Below are 18,512 nucleotides of genomic sequence, written 5' to 3'. Positions count from 1 at the left end.
GACGGCCGACCGTCGCGACATCTTCATCTTCATCAATTTGTTGGAGTTCTCACCACGGTATCTGTACCCATCTATTATCTGACAAAAAAACAAAACAAAATCAAATTGACCACCAAACTAAAACAATATCCTCAACAATTCCAAGTCAATACTAACAAAAACTCACCAAACTCTAAATGAAAACCACAGAATCGTCAAATAAATTAGTGCACAACGAGGCTGCATATAATATAAGCCTGCTTTCAAGCAAATAAGATAAAAAAAACTTTTTCTAATTCAATACAACATTCATATGTGTCGGTCGGTGCGTCGTCTGGTTTTTTAGGTTAGGATTAGGAGATAAAATATTTTGCTGAGTAGTGAGTGATGTTTTATTAGCTTATTGTGTCTAGTTAGTTGCGCTAGCTTTGTTACATCAATAACAAATCTTGTGAAGTTCGTGTTTTATTATATATTTTTAAACATGTGGTTAAACGAGGCCGATGAATTCTCGGAAATATTCAAAGGAATCTTTCCATTTTATCTCTTAATTGTTTTACCGTTGTTTATCATTATATCACCAATAAATCCTGTAGAAGCTTCCTATGAATTTCCAGTTTACCGGATGCAACAGTTTGATCTTCATGGTGTTCCTCACGGTAATTTATTAATTTGTAGCCTATTAGGCCTATCAGTATTAACGCAGCCTAGGCCTATGCTATAGAAAAATTGACCCTCTGAATTTTGTTTGTTAGTTCTAGACTTACTAAGTTAGGTCTATCACATTGGAGGCGTAGGGAACTGTTAGGGCATATTAATTAGCTAGGCCTATCTTGGCTGCAATGCTATATAAGTTAACACTCAATATTATTTCATTAATTAAAATAATTTTTTCAACAACAAAAAATGCTTAAATCGTAACTTAAGTTATTCTTTAGCAATATGACTTAACACGTTTGCTACTGCAATAGTACAAAATTTGTCATTCACATGGACCAGCGACGCACATATGCGACGGCCGGTTTCTACCCATAGACTGCCGTCGCACATTTGCGTTGGGGTTCTAATGTTATTAAATTGCTTATATCTTTGTAACAAAGGCACTGAATTCCCTGCTGTGGTCTACAGAGATCTCTGACGCACAACTGCATTGCTTGGTCTGTGGATATGATGATTGGTGACGTCATATGATAGTTGGAAAAACTGGTCTTTACTTTTCTGCATCACTGTATGTATACTTATGTATGCAGTATGTATGCTGCATTATCCTTTGTAGCTTTTATTTGTTAAGTTATTAACTGTTCTTGAATAATCTGTTTTTTTTTACATACTTTCACCTCAAAACACAAACAAAAATGAACTGTCACATATTTGTGGCGTTTGGGCTATTTCAAGTAAACTAAGTATGATAATTTTCATTAGCCTAGGCCCTATTGTCTTCGCTGTAGACCGGTGGTCGCAAATATGTAAAATTACAAAAGGTTATAAAAATACAAAAAGCAGGAATAAATTATTTACAAACATGATTGCAGTGTATTACAATGTAAATTATCACTGTTTTACAGGTTTTCGCCCGTGGTCTGTGTGTACTGTTAACCAAGTGATAGCTGGTCTATGTGTAAGATTCAAATGTATACCTCGGTCTGTGGCATTGACCGTGGCGTCACATATATGCGACGCTCAGTAGCGAACGTGTTAATCTTTTTTACTCATCCATATAAATAAAATTACAGTTTCGTCTATACATTGCTTAGAATCATGCAGTTTTTGGTTGGTATTTTTACAATTCATAGCCTAAGAAAGCCGAAACGAGTCTTATCTCAATTTCTGTCTGTCTGTTTGTCCATTCTGTCATCCCGTCTGTGACGCCAAAATGTCATTTTACACGGCGATCAGCTGTTTGGATTAGTTCTCACTTCTAGCTGTCACTGATATGTTTACATTAAAAGTTGTTTACAAATACCGCAACCATTTCCGATCAAAGTTTTGTTAGCACATCAAAACCATGTAAGATTAAAATCGTTCCTTACTTAACCGGTTTAATTAATCGCAAGTGTAACGATTGTTCTTGAGTTTTGATAACCGGGGAAAATACCGTGAATCAGTGTTGTATTAGTGTTGGGAAACTTGCATTTTTTTAATCATCGTCACCAATAGCTTACAAAAAAGGTTTCCACTCATTGACGGCGCTTCAAGGACAGTTAAGTGTAAAGTGCAAAGTAAAAAATCACAACTGCATTGGGTGATCGTGGATGTTGCTGCGATCTTGGAAGATCTTTCTGATTTCGCTGTGATCATAACGGAGGTTTAACTTACAGATGTAGCTGAACTCGCTTTTCCAATGTGTCACTATTGGTTTCTATTAGTGCTGGGAAACTTACATTTTTTTAATCATCGTCACCAATAGCTTACAAAAAAGGTTTCCACTCATTGACGGCGCTTCAAGGACAGTTAAGTATAAAGTGCAAAGTAAAAAATCACAACTGCAGTGGGTGATCGTGGATGTTGCTGCGATCTTGGAAGATCTTTCTGGTTTTGCTGTGATCGTAAAAGAGGTTTAACTTACAAATGTAGCTGAACTCGCTTTTCCAATGTGTCACTTTTGGTTTCTACTTACAGTAGAACCTCTTTAATCCGAACTAATTGGGACCGGGGGTACTTCGGGCTATTGAATAGTTCGGATTAAAGAACATATTGTTGTTTTTACATAACAATAGCTAAGGAAAAGTGTAAAATGCTTTATAAAGTAAAATACAGTGTTTATTTAATACAGTAGTAAACATAGGGAATAAACAGTACTGTACATTACAATTGAAATGATTACGGTGCGTATATCAATAAATACAGTATACAATAAAGAACTACTGTACTGTGTATAGAGTACAGCAATGCGGCGTTCGGATTAGTGGACGCTCAGATTACAGGGGTTCGGATTAAAGAGGTTCTACTGTACTTAAATTTCGATATCGATACTTTTCCTACTTAGGAAGTAAAACTACAAACGTCCTAAACCCCAGATTTGTGCGTTTTTTGTCACATTCCCTTTCAATGTTTGCTAGATAAGTACCGATTATCGTTTAGAGATCACGTAATCTTTTAAATAAGAAACCTTTGTTTGGATAAAAGTGGTTTCTTCAAACTGTCATTAATATGTTAACATTAAAAGTTGCTTACAAATAATTCTATTAATGGGAAATAACTTTGATTTTCGAAAACTTAAAAGAAATTTAAAACCAAGGGAGATTAACAACTTCGGTACTGCACCACATCAGGTGAAAGATTTTTTTTTAGCAAACCATAGTGAGTTTTTAAAGCTTTACGTTGTTAACGTTACATGTTACATGTTTTGTGACCTGTATATTTATTTATTTATTTGCCAACGGATTAACAGCTATAATACAGTTTGATTAGAAGGACAGTTTAAATTTGAAGAGGCCGCCAACCTCTTAAAAAAAAATTCTCGTAGGTACTATAGTTCTTTTCTCTAATGTAAACGTTGGTTTTTGGTACTGCTACTTTTCCTTAGAACCGGTGGTAGCAGTAAGAATCATTTTTACGTACAAACACATCACTATTTACAACTATAGTTATCGTTACTGCTGCACCTTATTCTTATTAAATTTAATTGATGTCTTACCGGTAGGCTACTGTATAATTTTTGCGTTTTCTGTCTGGACTCCAAAATGTTAGTTTATGCTATGAAAATGATAAAAAAATTAGTGAAAAGTTTTTTTAGCAAACCATCATGAATTTTTAAAGCTTGGCGTTGTTAACGTATAAATTTTTTGTGGACTGTGTAGCCTATTTATTTACATATTTGCCACCGGATTTACACAAATTTTACAGTTTGATTAGGCCTAAGCCAACTAATTTTAGTGAGTCGGTGGCTCAGTCGGTAGCGTCGCGGACTTCGGGCCCAAGGCAGCGATGTCGTGGGTTCGGATCCTGGTCACTGCCGATAACATTTTATCAGTACAGTTCACCTTTGTACTGTACCGGCTCACTCCTTGCTTTGCTGTTAACGATCCACGCACGGGCGCTTAGTCTATGTGGACGGGCAAATGCAAGGTTAAAAGAGGCCGCCAACCTCTTTAAAAAAAAAAAAAAAAAAAAAAAAAACTTGATATTAGTGTAGCCCAGTTAAGAAACTGTACCTTTATTTTTAGTGAGTAAGTGGCTCAGTCGGTAGCGTCGCGGACTTCGAGCCCAAGGCAGCGATGTCGTCGGTTCGGATCCTGGTCACTGCCACTAAAATTTATCAGTACAGTTCACCTTTGTACTGTACCGGCTCACTCCTTGCTTTGCTGTAAACGTTCCACGCACGGGCGGTTAGTCTATGTGGACGGGTAAATGCGAGGTTAAAAGAGGCCACCAACCTCTTAAAAAAAGTTACCTTCTGTAATACATTTTGAACTAGCCTATGTCTAATCAAATAACCTTCCGTACTGAAAACTATTAGGATAGCATACTTAGCCTACCAATCAATCAATCAATTGGTTGAGATGGGGACGCCATCTAGGTGCATATTTTTGCTCAAATAGGCCATGAGTGAAGGTCGAGAATGAGTGAAGAATTTTGCAAGATGATCTGTGTAGCTGTGTTACTGACTGAGATCAGCTCCAGCTGTTTCATCAGTCAGGATCATTTAACTATAGTTCGGCCGCTTAGAAAACAACCTGCGGGCTAATGCTAAACCAATGCTGGAGGAGTTCGCTTTCTAAGCGGCCGAACTATAGTTATTTAAAGCCCAATGATCAGGGACAGCTGGTTCTAGTTTCACATCTAATACAGTTTATATAGGTTTTGATGAATTAACTTATTATCCTTTTGACAGGTTGTCGCTCTGCCCCAGTGAATCTAGAAGCTCGTTCCCTTACCAGTTGGAGTACGTCTCGACACTGTGTCGTTGTTCGGTTCCAAGATCTCTCTGCTGAACACTTCAGAGAAATACGGTCAAAAGCTGGCGCACTTTTGGTTGTTCTTCCAAAAGATGTTGAAAATTTACCATCCTCCGAAAAACAAGTAAGATAAACTCAATAGCTACTGGTACATAACTTACAGGTTAAAAATTGTTAAAAACTGGGATTTCAAACAATATTCTATTTCAAGTTTGCTCACTCTTACAGGTAGAACTTAAAACAGGTTAAATCTACTAAAGGTAGTAACTTGCGTATGTTTTCAGGTTCTAATGGACTTGGAAAAATTTATGCTTTCCCAGGAAGTGTTTATACCTGTGTACTTTGCCAGTTGGACACCGGAGTTCCAGGTAATTCTGGATGACGTTGCCACGAGTATGGTGACGGACGAGAAGGCGGGAACTGCTGCTCAAGGTAGACTGTTTGATACGTAGATTAACAATACTGTGTTAAGGAACACTGTAGACTTGTGCTTGTATAGGTAGTAGGCCTAGATCAATTATTTACGCAGATTGTTGAAATATAGATATAGGCCTATAAATAGTTATTGATATTTGTTATCATACAACTTTTATTGATGTGTTTACAATGAAAGTATCAAATCAAAAGTTCTTTATTTATTTCATGCGCATTGGTACTTACAAATAGGGTCAATCGATTACACTAAAATACCAAATACAATACCCTTGCTTGGGGTAGATGAATTCAGGAGTTATGTTGCGTTAAGGGAAACTGAGTAGAATATTTGTAATGCAAAATCAATTTAACTAACCATGTAATAGGCCCCTACAAATTTCTTTAAAAAACATACATTTTGTCTTTCTATAAAATTTCTTCCCATAAACTACTTTCAATTTTCAATCAACACCAAGTTGAGGTCTCATGGTTTTTATGGGTGGAAATAGCCTACTTAAAATTAAAGAAATAATTACTTGTATAGATCCTAATAAACTTACAACAATGTTAAACCTCCTCTTCTTAAACAACTCCATTGAACGCCATTGTTAATTGTAAATAACTCCATTGTTTAGACAACTCCATTGAAAGTAACGTAATCAATATTTTATGTTGTAGCGTTGATGAACTCGGTGTCTGCAAATGGTTACCAAATTGTGGTCAACACAAACAAAGCCTCGCCAAAATCTGACGTTCAGATTGCTTCTGTTCAGGTAGGCTATGATTTTGTGCCTGGACTAATTTTAGGGTTTCATATTATGGTGAAACATTCACCTAAACTTAATCTTCTTGCTCTTGTCGACCTTTTATTTTTTAAACCCCTCTTGTAGTTCACTGCAGCTATTATTGTACTGGTCGGAGGCCGTGGTTTGCTCGGAGGCGCAATGGGCCTGGGTGATGATTGCGCCCCACTCCACTTTTATGGAGGTTGCCTTCCACCTTCCCCTATAACAGGGTTGTGGGGGAATTTTCTCTTCTTTGCGCCCCCAAAAAGCGTAAACCCCCTTGCGCCCCTGGGTCCAGGCCCACCGGGCCCATTTATTAAAGCGGCTCTGTCTAGTTGTTAAATATTGATTGATATAGTCTTTATAGTACCAAAAATTACACTTTGTCTTGAATTACGTCATTAAGTGATAACGTGCTGATGGTTTCCGTTTATTTTATGACGTACCGGTAGTAACTTTTAAGTTATGTCAACCAAACTAAACAATCGATCTATAAGCTGCTGTTTGTACTCTAGAATTGTAAACAAATAACAAAGTATATAGGTTATGTCAATTAGTAATTGGAACATAAATAAATCTTACTACAACAGGAATTTTCAAAAAAATTTTACTAACAATTTTAATCAATTATTTTTTATAACTGAAATATTAAATAGTCAAAACTGCATAGTCAACTACAAAAAAAAAAAAAAAAAAAAAAAACATCAGATTTCTTGTAAAAGAATTTAATCATCCACTGATTTCCATTACAGGGAAAACTTGTGGGACATGGGATTGAAGACAAGATGCCAACAATCGCAATTGTCGCTCATTACGACAGTTTTGGGGTAGCACCAGTAAGTATCATATATATTTTGTTCACTACAATAACTCTATCTTATATTACCACAACACATAAAACCTTAATTTGTCAACTCTGACAATCCAGTAGCTAATCAATCATCGAATAAATATGTTGTTGTCAAACCACACAACTATAAATACCCATATGCTTGGATACTTTGAAGATTTCATACAATAAATGGGTCTGTGTGTGTAGGTGATTGAATAAAGTTGATGAATTTTGTTTGACAGCACAGCAGAAATATAAAAGTTTACACCGTAGCTTTTACGACCGTATCATGTGATCCTCTTAACTACCATCATTCCCAATCTTTGCTGTGTCCTGCAGGAGATGTCGTTCGGAGCGGACAGCAATGCCTCAGGTGTAGCGATGTTGCTGGAGCTTGCGCGACTTTTCTCCCACCTGTACGCCAACGCGCAGACACACGCTCGAGTCAACCTGCTGTTCCTGCTGTCTGGTGGTGGCAAACTCAACTACCAGGGGAGCAAGAAGTGGCTGGAGGATCAGCTGGATGGGATCGACGCTTCGTTGCTTCAAGTAAGTTCGGAGGTTTTGATTACTGACTGTTTTGGGCACTAAATGTTCTTCTACAACTGCCTTTTACACCAGGCACTTCACTGTGGAACCAGAGCGTTTGATTGGTTTTTCAGTTGGACAGTAAATGTTTTTTTTGTATTTGTTTAGTTTTGGGGCTCGACACAAAAAAAAAGTAATTATTTGACCAATTTTGAAAACGGTATTTCCCAAAAAAGTGCCAGAGGTAAAAAGTACTACAAAAATTACAATAATTGTACAAAAGGTTAAAATAACAATTTCATTGTTAGGAAAAATGTTACAATTTTCAGTGCTTTTTGCAATTTTCCATCCCGATTTTCAGGTTTAAATAGGTGTTTCCTTCTAAAGTCCCCGAGGTAAGTGTTCAAGATGGACTAAATAATGAGAATAATGCATTTAAAAAAATACATTTTTGGCCCTTAAGTAGATCTAATCACAAAAACATTGTTTTTTTTTATCCAATTTATTTTTACAGTAAACTTTACCCTAATCAGTGAGAGAATTTGATTGAGTTTAGACAAAAACTAATATACACTAGGCCTGGGCCTACTTACTATACGGTAACAAACATTATTTTTCCTAATAAATATTTAAATCAGGTATTCAAATCAGGTATTTTTCAGGTTTAATTTGGATGTATTTCAAAATGCAATGGTTTTGTACTGTTGTGTATGAAAAAAACTGTAACTTTCCCAGAAATAACCTATTTTTGGTACACAATTTAAAGTAATTAAATTCAAAACCTTAATTAGACAAAGAAAAGAATACACTTAAAAATCTTTCATCTGTAGCCTAAGAAAAAAAAATCAACTGACAATCTAGTGACATTCTGTACAGAGGGGTGTATTTCACTACAGGTGAAGCCAGAGAAATACCTTTGCATTGGAAGGTTTCCTGGATTTAGATTTGGAGGGTCTTCCATTGCATTTGATAAATATGTTAATCTGTTACTGTGCTTCACATGTTTAAATAAAACTGTAGTGCGAGTAAATAAAATAAAATAAAAATTACCAAACAGTTTTACTTTGATTCTTGATATGTTCTGTTGAAAATTGAAATGTAGGTCAACAATCAACATTGATAATAAATTATATTTACTGTCGTAAGTTCTCACTAACAATAACAATTTAAAATGCCATTATAGATTTCCTATCATAGAGCTTTTAATCGGTTATTCTGGCTGAAGGAACAAACAAACATACCCAATCAACAAAGCACACCCCACTTACAGCTCATCCCACTACATTTCTCAATTTTTCATTAATATTCAGTTTAAATTTGCATCTAGCTACGTAAGTAATGATCTCCGGACCTCGTATTGTACAGGGCCTGTATCTCAAGCGATGTAGATTACGCTGTCTCCAGAGTATGATGATGAATGAAAATAATCCTTAACGTTTAGTCTATCTTACCTTGAGTTTTCTTGATTCACATGACTCTCTCGACATTTTATTGCATTTTAGCCTTCTGATCACACATACTAGGGACGGGTCGTGATTTTTATTTACTTCAAAATTTTCGGGACTTGACGGGATTTTTTCCTGTGCATAAAAAGGAAGTCTTGAGTATTGCAGTTACCAAACAAGACAAACAAAATAAATTTTTACCGTTTGTGGCACTGATCTATAAAAACCCAAAAATGGGTACCGGTACAAATTTACAGGTATAGAAACTTGACTCACGGTCACGGCGCGATCGTCGAAATGACTTGCGGTCACGGTGCAATCGTCGTAATGACTCGTGATCACGGGGCGATCGTCGACGATCAGTTCAAATCCCGTCCCAAAAAATTCCCGATTCAAATGTAATCCCGTCCTGAAAGTCGGGAATATTTTTCCCCAAAATCTTTCTGTAATTTCGGGACCAGTCCCGAATACCTGTAAATACCTGAGGCATTTTTGGGATCTTTGGTGTTGTGTTACGGCTAGTCTTGACTCAACTTCTGCCCGATCACATCGTGTCCCACTTAGCTGCAGTATTATCATCTCGTTTTTGTCAATAAAAAATGTTAGTGTTTTTTATGTCTGTTAAGTGTACTTTTGAAGATGGAGATTTCAGCATAATTGGGAACTGAGAGAATTATTTTAAGATCCGGATATTGTCGCTGAGGTAGGGAGTAGAAGGATGAGATGGACAGGACATATCGTAAGAAAAAAAGACAATTCTTTACCAAAGAAAGTACTGGAGAACAACCCAGAAGGAAGAAGACCCTTTGGTAGACTGAAACTGAGATGGTGGGACTAAGCAGAAAAGGAATAAAACCTGGGAAGAAGAAAGGAGGATGCAAGTAGCAGAGACGGAGGCAATGTGTTTGGGAGGCCAAGTCCATCTAGGGCACAAGTGGCCAAAGCAGTAAATAAGTATATTTGTAATGACGACCTTCAAATGAAGAGACAAGATGACATCTGTTCCGGCCTGAAGATGACTTCAGTGTCGAGTCGAATCTAGTTGATATAACGCAACATCAAAGATCACATAAATGCAGATACACCAATTTATTGGACTCTTTCATATTAAAATATCCACAACCTTGTTAATTTAAACTGCTGCGTAGTTTTTGGTGTTGTAACATACAGATTATTGATTTTGTAGTGTTAGTTTTTATAGTTTTAGCTCACTCCTAATGTTATGATGGCTATCTATGCAATTCCTACACAGTATATTTACCTTGTCTGCAGGAGGCCAACTTCATCCTCTGTCTGGACACAGTTGGAGGAGGAAACTCTCTTTACTTCCATGTATCCAAACCTCCGAGGGAAAACTCTCCGGGAGCAAATTTCTACAAGGTAAACATCTTTTGACTCCATTTTGTCTTATCTAACCCTTTTAGCCCCATGAATTCTCTCGTTGATTTAAGTATTCTTCAATCACTGCGTTTCTTGCCACAAACCCGCTGTTTTTAATAGATCATTTTGTGGTACATTGACTTAAGTAATTACCGAGTTACCCTTTGTCTTGCAAGTGTCGATTCATAGTAACAGCATGTCACCCATAGAATTTCCTACCCTTCACCATAAGGTGCATAGCATCCCATTCCAGACTGATTACATTGCTGAAAACATTTTACCTAGCTATCAGATGGCTTGGTGATAACTTAGGTGTGGCGGAGAGTGAATGTGTTTGTTATGGACTGTGATTTACCTCTTTAGCTATAGTTATTATTTAGATCATAATTTTTTTTAAATGTTATAAAAATTCATTTTTTGGTTTATATAGAATTACAAGGTTAACTGTAAAAAAAAGTACCCCTAAACAAAAAGTATTTTTCATTTCATTTTGACATCTTGTGAAAATAAAAATGCAAATTATTCTAAACAAGTTTTCAGTGGTCACACACAGTAAGGGTAGGGAAAATAAAGCAAATGCCTGTTTTGAGTACAGTAGTGAATTACAAAGAATCCATCCATCCTGAAGACATAATGGCACAACATACACCAGTATATTTTCCAGTGTTGACGTTATTTGATCTGTAGGAGCTAAAAGGTGTGAAGAGTAACGTCCCGGTGGAGGTGGTACACAAGAAAATCAACCTAGCAGAAGAAATGCTTGCCTGGGAACACGAGAGGTACAGCATTCGGAAACTGCCTGCCTTCACACTCTCATCTCTCAAGGTAAAATTAACCTTTGTCATCCGAACTTAATATATATTTGACGTAGTTAAATCAAAGTAATATTGTTACATGATTTTTGTCTCAGATTGAAAATAAAAATTAATTACAACACTCATAAGTGGGGAGCGAACTGGTCTAGTGGTAGAGCGTGAGGCTTCAGAGCCCGGGGTTAAATTCCGCCAATCATCAATGAATTTTATATGCGGTGATCCTAATAGACTAGTCTGAAGTAATGTGTAACAACAGTTCAAGGCTAGAACCTAGCGTCCTAGGAAGTGAAGGTGCAGGGTGGCTAGTGAAACCACATTGAAAAATTCCCTGACTTTTCCCTGACAATTCCATGATTTTTTTAAACTTTCCCTGATCGACAAATTCTAAATTACAATTTTAATAGGCTACTAACTAATTCTTCAAAAGGACTAATCTTTATCTGATAGATAGCTTATGTTTGTTTACATGAAAAAATACATAAAATCTATAGATACAGGCTAGCTTATATTCAATTCAAACTTTCCAACTTGCTTTAATAAAATTAAACTGAATTTGATAAGATGATACGCAGTTTATAACAAAATTTAATTTGTACAAAAACACAAAATTTATTTGTACAGACATATTTCTTAGTTTTCACCCAAACGGCATAGTACTCTCACCAGATCGGCCTTTCCTAACAATTATTATAATTATTTTATAAACATTTTAAAATTTTCCCTGACTTATGACAAAATTCCCTGACTTTTCCAGATATTTAATATTCCCTGACATTTCCAGGTTTCCCAGGTCACTAGCCACCCTGAGGTGGGATTGTAAAAAACACTTGGAAATAGGAATGGACGGGATTGTACTTCTAGTTCGAGAAGTGTTTTCTAATTCCTTGTTAATTTTTGGAACGGAAAAAGGAGTGGATTTTTCTTTCTGTGCAACAAAGGAAATTTGAAGGTTTTTTTAATATTGATGAGTAAAAGTTTGCAAGTGGCAATAGTGACAAAATCAATTTCAGTCTTTATCGTACTGTTCTATGTCATGATTGCTGATACTTGCAGTGATTATTGCTATCCAAGGGGGCTGATATCTTTTGTTTGTTTCAGACACATAAACATCCCGGTCGAGGGACCATCTTGGACACAAGACAGAGCGTGGATGTTGCAAACCTCGTACGCAACACGGAGATTGTCGCGCAAGCTTTGGCTCGACACATTTACAACTTGACAGGCGGGACATTCCCCTTCTCCAAACACATGGTGAGAAAACACATTTGAATCTGTTGCGATTGTTTATCTTCATAGAATCTTAGAACTCCTGTGAGAAACAAGATAGCGGATAAAATATTTATAATTATTTGTGTTGTAGCTTTACTACTGACTAAGACCAAGACGTAAAGTCATGTTTACACAAGCCCAGTTGGCGGGCATTGGGCAGGTTACCTGCCTCAGTTGACTTAGAATACAGTAGAGGCAGATACTAGGACTCCGCACTTGCTTGGTAGCTGCTATTGAAATAACTCCGAAAAAGTTTACTCTACCAAAAATTTTGCTCGCCACTCATTTGCTTTAGGGGAAACTAGATTGTAAAACTATCCAAATCTACTTAAAGTTGCACAAGCTACTAGTGGATTAGTATTGAAGATGTCAGGGAATTAGTCAATAGCGGGATTTGTATGACGTACAAACCTGCTTTCTCACTCGCCACTCGCAAACTTAAAACCACATGATCCTTACTTATGCCTCCGCCAATCAAATACTGGTCCATTCAATACACACTAAAATGGTCTGTGACATGTGAGTAGAATAATACTTTTCTATTCCATATTACGTTTGTACCTCAGATCCTTCGTCTTGTTTATTGTTAGTGTTTTGCAGGGTGTGGAGGCTGATTCTCTCAAGATGTTTTTGGACTTCCTCACATCCCAGCCCAGGGCTGCCCTGCTGCTGGCAGACAAGAACAACCCTCTAGTCACTGCTCTCTCTCAGACACTCGGCGGGTGAGGCAAATCTTGTAAATTGCTTTAAACCTTAATCCAATGGTACAGTAGAACCCTGATTAACCGAAATAAAGGGGAAGAGCCGTTTGGATAACCAATTTTTCGGTTAATCCATCAAATGCTAAAAATAGCCTATGTATTACCAGAGTGTGTAGGAAAAATGAATTTAAAACAATGTTTAAATAATACAGTGTTTTATGTCAGCCACAAAAATGTTACAATGGGTTATAGAAAAGCACCTTTCGAGAAGAAAGGGGCTCTCTGTTTAGTGTTTACATATTACTATATTGTACTTATATCTTAGCCCTGTATTAATCTATGGAACCGTTTCGGTTAACCGGGGTTCCACTGTATTTTTGTGTTTTTAGCTAATTTACCATAAGTAAAGTATGCAGCTCTTGGTACATAAGGTGGTACTTCGCAGTGGCGTAGTGGTGTGGGAACAGTGCACTGTAATAGGAGAGGTCAAATACCACAGTTACACCTATCGTTACACCACTCTGGTTTTTTCCAACCTTTTTATTGATATGCAACCTGTATTTTTTCACAAAAATGATGAGAGTTCTCGCACTGGAAGATTTACAGCTACACCACTGGAACTTTTTCTTGCCAATATACTGCCTTTATATTTCCCAATCTGCTGCTACCTCTTCCCTTCTTGAGGTTTTTTTTTCGAATTGGTCATGCCATCCCCACCATTTGTTCTGACTTCCTGCTGATCTATTTACAGAATTATCCGACAATATTGTTTAGAGACTCGTCCTCTTTTCTTCATGTCAAGCCCATCTCATCCTCCTGCTTGCCTTTTCTTGAATAGCATAGTTATTGGTAGCCTAATAAAAAATTGTGTACAGGTCTAGAATTAACTTAGCTTTGGATTGAACCAGCAGCCTACAGATTTGAAGGCAAGCGCTATAACCTACAGTAGACTCCCTCTTATCCGACACCTTTTAACCGGACTAGATCGGCAGGAAGTGGGCGGTACTGAAACGACTGTTCTCATGGGAAAGATTTGAGACCAGTGATCACGTGTCTAAATACAATGCTCTCCTAAATTTAAGTCAAATATTTGGGTTACATAACAAGTTTTTGGGGACGTCGATTTAACCGGAAAAACTGTTATCCGGACTGGCTTCGGTCCCGAGGAGTCCGGATAAGAGGGAGTCTACTGTATCAGCTAACTTGACAAAAGGGCTCACATGTTTAGGTATTTTTAGGTTATCATAAAATGTTAGGTCTCATTATAAGTAATTGTTCATTGACTGGTTCATCATGCATGCAACTACGAACAGTATTTTAAAATAGTTTATTCTCGCCTTAGTATTAAACGATCGGTTGTAACTTACATTTTTAATACCTGACTTTTGGTTTCAGTTACATCAAAGATGTCAAAATCTCTTACCAAACAGCTGACAAAAGAGATCCCGAATTTGTATTTTACGATGTAACAAAAGCTGTTGTTAATGTCTACAGGTAAGAAAACCTTCTCAGGCTAGATTTGAAAGTTTCTTATTCTTGTAGGTATGCAAATAATTTTCGGTTTGTCAATGTATGAAGTACTAAATAATTATTCAAGTAAGTGTATTAAAGTTATATTTTTTGGTACTTTGGTATTATATTGACCACACCGTTAAATCAACTTCCAAATAAGAATTTAATTAGATCAAATAACAAAATCTTCCTACCTAACCTAACTTAACCACCCTTAGGTTAGGTTATGTTATAATTATTAGGTGTGGTCAGTATAATACCAAAGTACCTATTTTTTTACTGCTAAGAAGTTGACAAAAATCAGTTACTTAATAATTAATTAGTTGTGATTATTGAAAATTATGTCGTTCTTTGTGTGTTTTTAATTTTCAGGAATGTTTTTGTTTAAATGAACTGTAATTTGAAAACTCGCAGAAGAATTAACAGTAAAAGTATAATTTTTTATGGTCTTCTGACAGGTTTTTTCAAACAGTCTTAAATTAATTAGTTTTAAAAATAGTTTCATTTAAAGACATAAAAACAATGTAGGCCTAGTTGAATGTGTTTGTGTTTTCAATAAGAATGAGATTTTTTTCATCAAATTATGTTGATTTGGTGATCTAACGTTTTTATCCTTTATTACAGTGTAAAACCAGCAGTATTTGATCTGTTCCTGACTTTTGCCATTGTTATGTATTTGACTGTCGTCTACTTTTTCATACAAGTAAGTTAAACCAAATGACCTAGAACTTTTGATAAGGTACACAAAAGATCGCAAACCACTGGTATTTCGTTTTAGTATAGGACATTTCAGAGTTAGTTTATAAGAAAAGAATATGCCTTGGATAATATTTTTTTCAGATGATTCAGCTGCATTGCACCTCTTTAAACACAAAACAAAAATCCACCTGAAATGTTTTTTATATATTTTAAATGCAAATTACTTGCTGTAAAATATTGCTTGTCATCTTTTGCTTAAATAACAAAAATATTTTTAATGATGTTAAATTTTAAAAGAAATTTAACCGGCATGGGACACTGCAATGAGATCAAAATTATGGTACTTTGGTATTATCCGGAGGCCACCCTTATACAGCGCGCTGCGGCGGTTATGTTAGGTTGGGTTAAATATGTTTGTAGGACTTTCTTTGTTTTGTTATGAATCGAACCATACCAGAGTCATACTTTCGTCCGCCAAATCCCCTCCAAGTAAGCAAATGTTAGGTCGTTGATCGTAGCCTGCGCATCACCTGTCACCGCGCCTGTATCTGGATCAGTGTCCTGAGTGATGGCTCATGTGGTATCGTTGGATTTATAATGAAACGAGGAAAGTCTAACAAACATATTTATGTTAACCCAACCTAACATAACCGCCGCAGCGCACTGTATACCTACTTGGCAGAGTAAACATCGCAGCTAGCAGCTGCGACGCATTCAACTCAATCCTTCAGACATTGCTGCCTTCTGAAAGGCAGAACTCAAAGGCCGCTAATCGTGATCATGTCAAATTTAGACAGTAAGTAAATTAAAGTATGTTCTTTTCAATTGTGTAGTTATTTTTGGTCTCCGGTAAAATAAATGGCCTCCAGATAATACCAAAGTACCTAAATTATCTACAAATACATTGCAGTGACAAGTCTACTTTCTGTGTCTGCAGTCAATAATTCAAGTCCTCTAACAGCAAATCTGACTTTTTCAGGGGTTCCCGACGCTCTACTCCATTATGCTCAGGTTTACGTCTCAGAAGAAAAGTAAAGCTCATTGAAAGATTGATGTCCTATCTTTCGACCGATACAGCATTTAGCCTAGTTATTTGTTTGTCTAGAACCATCTTGTAAATATTGCTACCTCACCTAGTAAATTGTAAGTCGTCAAACATTTATTGATTGTAGAATCGATTAGCTAGTCACGGGTTGTTGTAGATCAAATGGTGAAATGGGAAAGTTTACACTTGCGTCTATACAGGGTTTGGTTTGGAAGCGTCAGAATAGGTTTGACTAGTTTCTTATTTATCGAAGGTTTTGTGTCCAATAACAAGTGTTTAGTCAGTTTCGTTTTCATCTTTATGTTTATTGATGTTATACATTCTTATTTCGTAATTTGATATGCTCTCATACATATTGATAGGTAATTGTTTTTAGAAGGGAGACATAGTAAAGGAAGGAATTGAAGGTATTTTAAGCAGTGTTTTAAAAACTTTCAAAACTAAGATTTGAAAATTAATTGTTAGTTGTATTGATTAATTTTAATAAACCCATTAGCATGCTGGTTTGAAAAAATTAAATACAACTTAGCAGTTTGAATCAACTTTATAATCGATAATTAATTGTTTTTCTTTATGTAGACTATTTTGTTGGCTAATTTAAATGTACTATTGTATATTTTATTTATGTATCTGCAATATTTTGTAAACCATTTTTACCAATACGGTCTGATGGATATCATGGTATCATTCGGCAGTTCAGACTAGTTGTAATTTTCTACACTATTATTTTACAACTAAATATTTATACTTGGTGTTTTGACAGAGAGTTGTGGCCTATTGAAGTTTTAAATAATTAGAAACATAGAAAGACTCAACATGTTGAGGCAACCTATAAAATGTTAATTGCTTCCATTTAAAAATGTTTGAATTGAGCAGTGACTAAAAAAATATATTTAAGTTTTTGTATGTTTGCTATGACAAAATGATAAACAATATATCCTGTTTAGAATGATAAGTACCATTATATAAGTTGTAGTCATCGCCAACTTACTTTTGTTGCATGTAGACATTTGTGTTGTTTAAACTTCGGTTTTCTTTTGTCCCTCTTTACAGGAATATCGTTGTAAGCAATACAGATTTGTGGACCAAAAGTGTTGTCTTTGTTCTTCAAAATATACCTTTTGTCAAAGCAAATGTTTTTTTTTTCATCCTGTTGGAATAGTATATTACTAGTCCGGAAAAATAATAGATGTTTACCAAACGAGTATCCGAACCACATTTTTGCCTTGGTATATACAAATTGGTCTAATTATCAGGATATTACTGCGAATAGTCGTAGTACTCACTCGTGCGGATGTTTAATGGCTGTACTGTACCAATTTATAAATCCTTGACTCGATTGTACAGTTCACTGCAAAACTACCTCTTCTAACAGGAAATTTGCACACATTTAGTACATTACTGTTATTAACTTTGACTATTGATATAGTATCCGGTCAATGCTAGTAGTATGACAGAATATGATGACAAAAATTAAGTAGACTTCAGTGTGTAAGGTTTTCTAGTCCTAAAATTGCTATTCTGGTCTTCAAAGGATATAAAATCTCCTAGGATTTTGGGACATTAAATAGCCATCATATCCAACCCATGTAAAAATAAAATATGCTTTTGAAGTTTAGATTTATCTTTTGAAACAAAAGGAGTGTGGTTACAAACAAACAAAAAACCTTTCATCAATTTTTGTAAAAGAAGGTGCAAATAATGTAAAGTTATTGAGAGCGGACCCTTATGACGTCACATCGTTGTCCTTTAATCCAGCTACTAGGTCAAGAATTGTGGATATTTATAGGCATGCACTGTCGATGTGATATTCCCTGTTGTGGATTAACGTCCGCAAGTGAGTACTACAACTAGCCGCAGTACTATCATAATTAGACCAATTCGTTAATTACAAGGCAAAAATGTGGTTTGGATTCCACTATTAACTGTAGGTCCCTTAGTTGCCATTGGCTGTATGTGCTATTAATTAACAGCAGTGAGGAATATGTCGGCCTCAGTAACTAACAAGAATACAAGATCGCGCCACTCATCTCCATACTCCATCTTCATACTTGGCTTAAATTTTAGATGGCTACTTTCGTATGGCTGCCATTTCAAAGTGAAGTACAGTATTTCTAGCTTGTAAGTTAGTCTACCTTTTTAATGGCTTATGGCGAAGCACTTAGAACAAATGAACAGTTTTTTACTCAATTGCACAAATAACTGAATTT

At 36.0% G+C, this 18,512-nt stretch overlaps 1 protein-coding gene across 1 annotated transcript; it reads left to right on the top strand.

The window, feature by feature from the left end:
• Positions 1 to 318: 318 nt before the first annotated feature.
• LOC128997233 (BOS complex subunit ncln-like) lies at positions 319 to 17,436 on the top strand. Its single transcript, XM_054422844.1, has 13 exons — positions 319 to 638; positions 4,814 to 5,001; positions 5,162 to 5,309; positions 5,970 to 6,064; positions 6,829 to 6,912; positions 7,248 to 7,457; positions 10,154 to 10,261; positions 10,949 to 11,086; positions 12,175 to 12,327; positions 12,946 to 13,067; positions 14,442 to 14,540; positions 15,183 to 15,261; positions 16,237 to 17,436. Exons 1-13 carry the CDS (start codon positions 464 to 466, stop codon positions 16,300 to 16,302), a joined length of 1,665 nt encoding a protein of 554 aa, XP_054278819.1. The 5' UTR covers positions 319 to 463; the 3' UTR covers positions 16,303 to 17,436.
• The last annotated feature ends 1,076 nt before the right edge of the window (positions 17,437 to 18,512 follow it).

Source organism: Macrosteles quadrilineatus, unplaced genomic scaffold (assembly GCF_028750875.1).
Source record: "Macrosteles quadrilineatus isolate MER2022 unplaced genomic scaffold, UCM_ALF_1.0 Scaffold_6__1_contigs__length_79288215, whole genome shotgun sequence".
In the NCBI taxonomy this organism is placed as follows: domain Eukaryota; kingdom Metazoa; phylum Arthropoda; class Insecta; order Hemiptera; family Cicadellidae; genus Macrosteles; species Macrosteles quadrilineatus.
This window is presented reverse-complemented; position numbering and strand designations above follow the sequence as displayed.

What these genes read in the sequence shown, in the direction of transcription:
- LOC128997233 (XM_054422844.1), top strand. Translation starts at nt 464, where the DNA reads ATGTGGTTAAACGAGGCCGATGAATTCTCGGAAATATTCAAAGGAATC. An exon ending in TCGACGCTTCGTTGCTTCAA is followed by an intron (nt 7,458 to 10,153) that starts GTAAGTTCGGAG and finishes CCTTGTCTGCAG; the next exon opens with GAGGCCAACTTCATCCTCTG. An exon ending in CGGGAGCAAATTTCTACAAG is followed by an intron (nt 10,262 to 10,948) that starts GTAAACATCTTT and finishes TTTGATCTGTAG; the next exon opens with GAGCTAAAAGGTGTGAAGAG.